This window comes from Lathyrus oleraceus, chromosome 2 (genome assembly GCF_024323335.1).
Source record: "Lathyrus oleraceus cultivar Zhongwan6 chromosome 2, CAAS_Psat_ZW6_1.0, whole genome shotgun sequence".
Taxonomy (NCBI): Eukaryota; Viridiplantae; Streptophyta; class Magnoliopsida; order Fabales; family Fabaceae; genus Lathyrus; species Lathyrus oleraceus.
Genome location: NC_066580.1, coordinates 174,640,338 through 174,650,685, shown reverse-complemented (window position 1 = coordinate 174,650,685; position 10,348 = coordinate 174,640,338). Strand labels below are relative to the sequence as shown.

The following is a 10,348-nucleotide window of genomic DNA, read 5'->3' as shown; positions in this document are numbered from 1 at the left end:
CTAAAGTAATGACATGTGTAAATTCTTGCCTTTATTCTTCAAACTATTTTGAAATAAATAACAATACTTATATAAAATAAGTGTCAACATCTATAGTTATTGTTGGTCAGTCATACAAAGGGAGGGCGATGGATATGGTGGTGCATTATCAAAAGGTCGTCGGTCATGGAAAGGTCCAATATCATTTTTAGGTTGAACATGTGAGATGATACGAGGGTGTGATACTGTAAAGCACCACTCTAAGTAACCATCAAGACACTGCCTAGGAAATTGCACTTCCACTATATTATCTCTAATATTAATGACATTGTTGATAATATTACACCTAAACCTCAAGCAATGCCTCTATATGACACAACATGGATTGGTCTAAGAATTCCATGAACATGCCCAAACTGGCACATATACCTCTTAGGTAAATAATTAGCCATATAACTCTCCTATCACAGATAACCCAAAAAAATAGATGTGTCATAGAACTCTCGGTGCATTATATGTGATACATAGGGTGTTAATATAACACCCTATATGACTAGAGTATAAATCATCTGCCTTTACTCTTGAAGATTTCCTGAACAAGAATGTATGGCCTTCCATCTGGTGGCCTGGGATGCTCTATCACTAATAAGACCACAATCATGCTTATCACAAATAGACGGAAAATTCTCATATATCCAATACTACACAAGAAACATAAATTACATATACAAAATGTCTTTGATAAATATGAAATAAATAAATAAAATAGAATAAATATTCATACCTAAAATAGGCTCATATAACCCTAAAGTTATTATTATGTCAAGGAAAGTTGCCTCTCCAATGGCAGTAAATAATATCGTCAAAGCAACGTCATTGCATGCCCAATCGGGATACGCAAAGTCAGCAAACAGGGATATGTATCTAGCATCGATGCATACATAATAATTATTCGCTAAGATAATACATCTTATAAGATGCAACATGTATATTCTAAAGGCTGCCTCATACATGAAGTGCTCCATCAGATTCTGATACATATTCCATAGCCAATAGAGTTGGAAGTGTGCACCCTTGTTAGCTCGGAACTCATCCAACACCAACCTTAGAGTAAACCCCATACACCTCATACACACAATCTCGTAGTTAATGACATGAGTGATGAAGAAGTTACCTACAAGGGGGAGATGGAATAGGCTGGAGATATCATCCATGGTAATCGACATCTCACTAAATGGAAGGTGAAAGGAGGGTGTTTCCTTATGCCATCGCTCAATAAAAGCGGACAACAATGGAATGTCGATCATGGTGATGGAACAATCAACAAATGAAATCATATTGACATCAACAACAACCACCATAACCTCATCTGACATATGCATATTAGAGAATTTCTTCAACTTCTCCCCACGGATGGGTACCTTCAATGGGACGCGGTCTTGTAACAATTAAAGCATAAACCATCAGTTATTTTCAATTAATCATTATATATATATATATATATATATATATAATATATATATATATATAATATATATATATATATATATATATATATATATATATATATATATATAACTTAAAATAAAATATTTATACATCTCCTTACCATAATCTAAATTTCACATGATTGACATACTTAGTGAGAAATAAATGGTCATTGGGCCCTTTAGGGAACCCTCTATCTGTGTGTGCAAACAACTTCGTATCAACCTGATCCACCACCTCATTACTAGCTATAACAAGAATTTTTGTATCAGCGTGAGGAGGAACCTCAATGTCATTTTGAGTTGCTCACTATAAATCATCAATAACGACAACATTTGGCTCGACATCAAAATCATTAGTATGTCTAACTTTACCTCCTCTACACTGCAAGCCTGTTCAATCCTCCTACGGTATTTTCCTAATTTTCGAAAAATATGGTACCATATATGTGTTTTTACACAAGCTCCAACCAACTGATCCATAAGGTCATCAATCATAGGAGGAGGATATTTGTTCTTGATAGTAACCTTATTTAGCTGGCGATAGTCAACACACAACCTCATACTATCATCTTTATTTTTCAGTACCAACATTGGAGCTCCCCAAGGTGATATACTTGGTCTGAAAAATTTATTCTCAACTAGGTCTTCTAATTGACCCTTCAGTTTATCCAATTCTACTAGAGACATTCTATAAGGTATCATCGACACGAGTCTAGTACCAGGTACTAAATCTATGGCAAACTCAACTTATCTCTCTAGCGATATATAAGTAATATTATATGGATATACTTCCAGGAATTCACACACTATAGGTAGATCAACCAACACCGCTTTACTCTCAAATTATAAATAAGAAAACATATCAAACACTTGGGCTTCCTCTTTCAAGAACTCTTATACTTGACTAGCAGATATAAACTAAGGATCTTCCTCTTCCACAAATTCAAGAAATAACATCGTCTTGTTATAATAGTTGATATAAATACGATTGAACTCTAACTAGTTCATACCCAAGATAACATCGATTTGACTCAACGGTAAGCAAACTAAGTTGATACCAAAGAACCCACTATATATTATTTGAACAAACTAAAGAAGTAGCCATCGACCCATTAGCTGGAGTATCGATAACCATACTACCATTCATAGCAAACACCACAAGATTCAATCTTTTCACACAATCAACAAATATAAAGGAATGTGTCGCACTAGTATCAATGATAGTAATTAAAGGAATATCATGAATAAAATAAGCACCTTGAATCAGATTATCAGAATGTGAGGCCTCTGCACCACTGAGAGGAAATACCTTTCCACCAACTTTCACATGCCGAGTCTTCTTAGGTTTCTGACATTGTGTACTAATATGACCATTCTCCTCATAGTAGAATCATACCACAACATCACTTTTACATTCAACAGCTCTATGTTCTGCCTTCCCATATTTGAAGCATGAGATTGCAGTACACTCTGAAGCATAATGACCAAGTACCCCACATTTGAAACACTTGATAGGAGCAGAAGTACCTCCCCCACTTTGAATCTTTCCACCATTATTCCTCTACTGAAACCTTTGCTTACCCTTACCATCTAGAATAACATACGACTTTCCGCGATTCTAATTATAACTCCTCTTATCATGAACACTTTTTTAATGAGTAGATCTAGCGCTGATGTCTTCATCATAAATACGACACTTCTTAACCAACACAGAGAACTGACTAATCTCTTGGTATTCGATAAACTGTTTGATCTCTGACGAAGTCCACTTTCAAACTTTATGCATTTGGATCTTTCATCCTCTAACCCATTGTAATGAGGGCATAACCTAGACAATTATTCAAATTTGGCAGCATAATCTGCAACAGTCATATTCCATTGCTTAAGCTCAAGGAACTCGATTCCTCCTTGCTTCACACACCAGCTAGAAAATATTTCTCCAGAAATGCAACTCTGAACACAACCCAAGTAATCTCAGTACCACTAGCCTCTAATATCTACCGTACATTGTCCCACCAGTATTCTGCCTCCTCTGACAACATATGAGTACCATAAAAAACCTTTTGAGTGTATGTGCAAGCCATCACTTGGAAGATTTTCTCGATCTCTTGCAACAAAAAATGAGCACCCTCGAGATCATACATTCCCTTGAAGGCTGGCGGGTTGTTTCTCTGAAACCTGTTCAGCCCACGAGATTTAACACCTTCAGCCCGCAGATTCTGTTGAGCTTATAGAGCCCGTCCCATCACCTGATCCAGAGCTGCCAAAGCACCAACGATTGCACAATAATTTCTTCTAGCCATTTATTTGTATAACAATAAAACAACCATTAGAATAAACATTGCATCTACAGTGTTCACACACTTGTCATGCACTAGGAATAAATAATAGTCACAAAACCTGGTCGGACGGATCGACCTGCTCTGATACCACTATGTAACACCTTAAGCCCTGACTCTTAATACAAAAGAGAAATTCACAAATCAGGATGCTACTCAAAACACAATACACATACTTTATGAATATTTTTCAAATCTCGTAGCAAAAATTCAAATTATCTAAAAACATCAAATAATTATTTAAAGGAAAATACTCAAAGGAAATAAACTCCAAACACCAACGCAAAACAAAATAACACATCTGTCATACCCTCAAATTTTTCCCTACCCAATATCATCTTCTTAAGCCTTAAACCCTAAGTATACATCCCATATATACATCTCATATGCATTTGTGTTTAATAACCACAATAATCTATAAGCTTAAGGCATGTGATTCATCTACAAAGCCCCAATATCCCCTGATCATGTTAGGGTGTGCCCAAGCTAACTTAACCCCAATCTCATCCTCAAGCATTACACAAAGCTTGGAGGATCACTCAAGACATCTCACTCATTCCCCAAACCCAATTTGGGTGGTGATTCCCCTTTGAAGAAGTTTCATGATTTATCTGGTCACCCAAGGACCAAACCCTAGTTCTTGACCCTCATTTGGCTTGTACAAGTCATGATTCACCGTGGATCTTGTCCATGACATTGAGTATCCCTCAAATCCAAATTGTTTGCATGCCCCGTACCCTTTAAACATATCAACTTGACCCTTGCATCTCAAACCCTAACCCATTTGGCTTAGTTCTTGATGAAACTTGTGGCTCAATAAACCCTAATCTGAGGATCCCTTGATCATTGGCCTTTCTCATTTTTGGACCATCCAATCACCCTAACATTCATTCAACATCATTTCATGTCCACTACAATCAAAATCCACCATTTAAATATCCATCTAATCCATGTTACAAGTAGTTGGTTTGTACATGATTTTTCAATTTTCCAGGACTTGATCCATCCATCAACTTAACCTGAAATCATCCCATAAAGGTCTAAGTCTCGTTTACCATTATGGTATGATCGTATGAACTCAAAACATCCATAATTGTGCCTTAGAAATCAAGAAATCATAAAATCCCCAAATTAGGTCATGTTGGTTGGTCACATTTTGACAAAAATGACCTATGGGAAGTTCCAAAGATAATAACTTTCTCATTTCTCAAGATTTTTGAATTCCACTTCGAGCTAAATGTCATAAGTAACTTACTCTCCAACTTTGTTTCAAGGTTTAAGACCTAATTCATTGAGGAAGGGGTTCAATTTTCTATTGGGCAAGCTGGTCCACAATGCCCTAAAATCATGTCATGACCACTACTTTGACACATTGTCATTTCCAAACCACAAACCCTTTTGACCTGGTTCTTTTTGAATTCAATTAATATCATGGCAAGGTACAAATGGCCCAAAATTGAGAGAAAATGCACAAGCCAATTTTATTTGGCCTTGGTTCAAACATGAGTGCTCATCTTGATGTGCAAGGCAGACACACCTCACTCAGAATTTGCAAATTCATTCTCTAAGTCTCCAAATCAACAATTCTAATTCCAATGGCCCCCAAACACATTTTATATGGTATTATGGTGTGATTGAAGGTCAAATTGCAAGCCAAAACCTCACAAATCAGAAAACTCGACCCCATGTGAAAAGCGAAGTTTTCCCAAAAATGGCAAAAAGCAGAATCTGCAGCAGACCATTTCAATGCCCTTGGTTGTTACTAAACAATGCTAAGGACCAAAACCAACTTTTATATAGTGCAAACAAGCTCATACCATATCCGTTTCATGTTCCCCCACGTTAATACCAAGCATGCTTCGAGCCACATACCAATATGAACCAAACCACTTCATTCTCCCTCCAAAACCATCCACACACCTTCCATATAAATAGGTGAAGGTGTTCCATCAGAAAACCAAGCTTGAAAGCCCCCCAAAACTCTATTGAACTTTTCACCTCAAACTTCAAAAACAGAACATCTTGTTTTGAGTTTCCAAGTGTTTCAACTTCAAACAACCATCCAGAAACCATCACCAACCATCATTCAAACTTTCCAAACACCTAACTCCCCTTCCCTAAGCCTCACCTGAGTTGAGCCAAACCATCGGAAATCCTCCTTGAGCTGTTTCAGATCAAGTAGTTTTCTTCACCCCCATCATCCAAACAAGTTACCATCCCCCTCGAAATGATCCTCTGATCATTTCCCCTAAGTTTCCAGCTTTGATTACTCAGTGTTTACCATTTAATTTTTAATTTCGGTCAAGTTCATATTTCTTGTTCGTGAGAGATAACTCCACACTCAGAGCCAATCAATGGCTCATAAGTGCGGAGGATGCTTTGTTTATGTTTATGTAATAAGATTCCATAAAAAATATGATTGAAATTGCTTATTTCCAAGTTTTTATTTTTAAAATTCTCGAGGTTGAAGATGACACTGAGGTCGTTACTTCGCGTGAGATTTGAATTCAAAAAGAAACCGTGTCCCGCTGTGATTGGTTGGCTAGCGCGCAAGTTCTTTTTTATAAATTGTTTTAATATTTTATTATTTCTGTGCGATTGGTTAACACCACCGAGCTTGTGGTCCAGTGGGAGAGGGGGTTGATCCCCCTATGACCCCAAGGTCAGGGCTTTAACCCCCAACGTGTGCAGAATGTCCATTTCTTTTTATTTCACTCTCATTTTATTTATTTTTGTCCCGCTTTATTACCAACTTTGATTTATTTTTTACACTCATTTATTTTATTATTCTGAACATAAACTCCCATTATTTTTGTCTCTAGAATTTATCGGTGACTAGTTTTATTTCATTTGGATATTTTTTGAGGGACTTATGAAGTCTTGAACTTATGTACTAATGAAATCTACTTAGGTCATGAGTTGTTTGGTTTAGGGTTGATTAAAACCTTCCAAACTTCAAACCAACCATTGGATAATCAAGTGTTCATCCATGGTACTTTGAAGCATGGATAGGTTGCCTCTACTTCAAATAGCTTGGGTCATTTGACTTGTGGATGAAGTCTTACTTATGCACTTGTTAACTTGTGATTTCATCTGATATATTATGTTTCCTTTTGGTTTACACTAACCCACTAACCCTTTACTAACTTGTTCATATCATACACTAACCCTTTATTATCTTGTTGATATTATGCCTTGTCCATATAACTTAACCTAACTTTACTAACCTTTGATTATTACTAAGCTTTTGTTATCATTATCGTTGTTATTATTCATTGTTATTTACTTTTATGTCATTTACATTTAAGTACTCATCATCATCATTGTATAAACTTCATCATGTATACTTTATCATTTGTCTTTACCTTATTGTTATCATACTCATAAAATCAACAAAAACATGATAAAATGATAAGACCAAACAACAATTCATTTCACTTAATCCACTTGGACTTAGAGGATCTCATCATATGACCTTTGCTTGGAGGCCTTTTCCATTATCTTAGTGATACTTTGTGAACTTTGGGTTTCATTTGTACTTACATTCTGGTTGTAAGAATGACATCATGGCACCACCTTAGGGGGACATGTTTGTAAGACAATTATCCTTTGTTTAGCATAGGTCACTTTTGCACACATAAGGCTTTCTCTTGAGCTACCTTACAATGAGCTCCTTTACTTTCTTGTTGGTTACTTTGCATTCATGTTGAATAAGCCAAATTTCTCAATCAAATAAACAAACCCTTGATTCAACGTCATGTTGTATTTTTCTTAATCAAATCCAAAACACTTAATAACTACGATCAGTATTGTGCGCCACGAGCCTTAAGATGGTGATTGTACATACATTTCTACTAGAATTCACTATTTCTCTCTTTGATACATATACTTTGAGCAAGTGAATTTTTCAGTAGTTTCAACACACGAACTTCCCTAAGTTACAATGGGTCTTTCTTCCCTACTTGCCACGTTTTTGCCTGTATGCAAATCTGCCTTCAGAAGTGTTGCACGTGTCCCCTGTCTCGGATAAGTCTGAACGACAATTATCTATCATATAGTGTATGCAGAGGGCTTCGACTGGCTTTCTCAAACCAACATTTGGGTATCGACAAGCTTATTGAAAAACACTATCGAACACTTTAAGAGAATATATGTCGACCTCCATCTTCTCATCACTCTTTCTTCTCTTTACATCCTTTCTTTCCCTCTTTCGTCGAAATGACCCCCCTTGTGTCATCGAAATTCCTTTTCGACGAGGCAAACTGACATCCACGTCATCATATCGAAATCCCAACTAACAGTAAGATAAAGTTCTGAAATAAATATTTTGTTGTAGTGAAGCAAACAAATATCTAAAAATATAATTAACTAAACAAACAAATAATCCTTTGGCCATGAACAACGAAGAAGAGCCAAATCTTATTGGCTTCCCAAACTCATGAGAAATTAACTTTAAAATAATGAAGAAAAAAAATGTTTCACACTTCCAAAGCTACTCGATGGCTAGTTTTGTTAGACAAAAGCCCACGTTTTCTACTAAAACCACCCATCAAACTAATATACAACATAGTATAGCCATAATGTCTACTAAATAGACTTTAACTTCTTATTAAAAATAACTTACCAGAAAAGTTAATAATAAAAATGAAAAAGACATATAAAACAATCACCTATTCTTTTTCCTCAAATTAAAAGTGTGTGCGTTGTTCTTATTTGGCCTTATTATACCATTAGCCATCATTTTGATTCACATTTTTAGCATTTGCTTTAGTTCATAACTGTGACATTCATGAAAAAATATGCAGAAGCATAATCACTTTACACTCTTGAGTTTGGATCATGGACAAATATGGCTCACTTTGTTGCTTGTTATTGCTGTCATTCAAATGTCACCGCCGGTGACATGTCAACCTATGGGACCGGAAGATCCGACTGAGAACAACAAATCAGTAGCAACCATAATGGGAATTGTAGCTCTAATGTTCCTCTTCTCAGGCTTTCTTTCTCTCTACTCAGCCAAATGCAGTGATCGTCAGCAAGGAGTTATTTATGACCTCACTTTACCTAACGGTGCAAATGGTGTTAGGGCACAAATCAACGAGCCAAGTAACGGGTTAAACCAAGATGTCATCGACACTTTTCCGACTTTTCGTTACTCCAACGTGAAGGGACTCAAGATTGGGAAGAGCACTTTGGCTTGTGCTGTTTGTTTGAATGAGTTTCAAGACGATGAAACGCTGCGTTTAATACCGAAATGTAGCCATGTTTATCACCATGGTTGTATAGATATTTGGCTTGTTTCTCATAATACTTGTCCAGTTTGTCGTGCTAACCTTGTTCCGATACCCGACGAGGAGGCTACCGAGCCTCCGATTATATCCATACAGATACCAGAAGGAGAATTACATCATCACGAAGAAGAAGAAGAAGAAATAGAACATGTTGTTGAAGAGGAGCTAAAGCGAGACATAATTGAAGTTGAATATTCACCAAAGATAGATTTGCTTCGTAGATCCCAGACATATTCTGCACCAACACGGTCGAGATCGACAGGATTCTTATCTTCTCTTTTGTTATCACGGTCGAACTCGACGGGTGTGTTGGTGCAGCCAGGTGAGGATTGTGAGAGGTTTACACTTAGGCTACCCGATGAAGTTCGAAATCAGATGATGATGAACACGACGACGCTTAAGCGTGCGAAAAGCTGTGTGAGTTTTACGCGAATGAGCAGTGGAAAGTGTGGTTATAGGTCAAGAAGTTTTGGGTGTGGAAGTGGGAATGGTCAAGTGCAGTATGAAAGGTTTGGAAGTGAGGAGGAAGAAAATTTAGGGTTTGTTAGGAACAATTGGAATAATAAATCTGCAAGAAAATCTCATATGAAGTGTTTGGGAGTTGACATGGATAATAATGGTGAGAAGCGATCATATGATCTTTTAGGTCATGTGTAGTAGATAGATGATTAAACTTATGTGTTTTTATGTCATTTTATATATTATGCTCAGCATTATAACATGGTGGTAAGAGTATGAGTGTTTGGAAGGTTTATTTTATGAAATCAGCATGCTTTTTCTTAGTGTTTGTGGTTGATAATATAATGGTCATTTAGAGCACCCTTTCAATATGAAACAAGCGGTACTTTTAGCTCTTACCGAAGGTTCTTTTGTTAAGATTCTAAATGTTTTCAGATTGGTGTCTTAACCAAGTAGGTTGCATAAGGAAATTTACTTTTGCTTCGGTACTGGGACTGGTTCATCGACATGTGACCATTGTTTCTAATGTTGCATCTCTAAAGTTGTACATGGTATCCTCACATATTCTTATAATAATGTAAAAATATCCTTCTTAATTTTTTACCTTTTTTTAATTCTTATAGAATTTTTATGGTATCCGCTATGTATTTTTATAGGATTTTAAAAAAAAATTGCGCTAAAATGCATATATTTCGAAATTCACCAAAAAAAATCTACAAATAATCGTATTTTTTAGAAATATTTTTACAATCTACTACAAGTTCTGCATGTAAAAATATCAAACAATTGC

The 10,348-nt window shown here is 36.2% G+C and overlaps 1 protein-coding gene across 1 annotated transcript; it reads left to right on the top strand.

Annotated features, from left to right (window-relative positions):
- The first annotated feature begins 8,607 nt into the window (after positions 1 to 8,607).
- On the top strand, positions 8,608 to 9,756 carry LOC127121280 (RING-H2 finger protein ATL34). Its single transcript, XM_051051825.1, has one exon. It carries the CDS (start codon positions 8,608 to 8,610, stop codon positions 9,754 to 9,756), a length of 1,149 nt encoding a protein of 382 aa, XP_050907782.1.
- The last annotated feature ends 592 nt before the right edge of the window (positions 9,757 to 10,348 follow it).

What these genes read in the sequence shown, in the direction of transcription:
- LOC127121280 (XM_051051825.1), top strand. Translation starts at nt 8,608, where the DNA reads ATGCAGAAGCATAATCACTTTACACTCTTGAGTTTGGATCATGGACAA.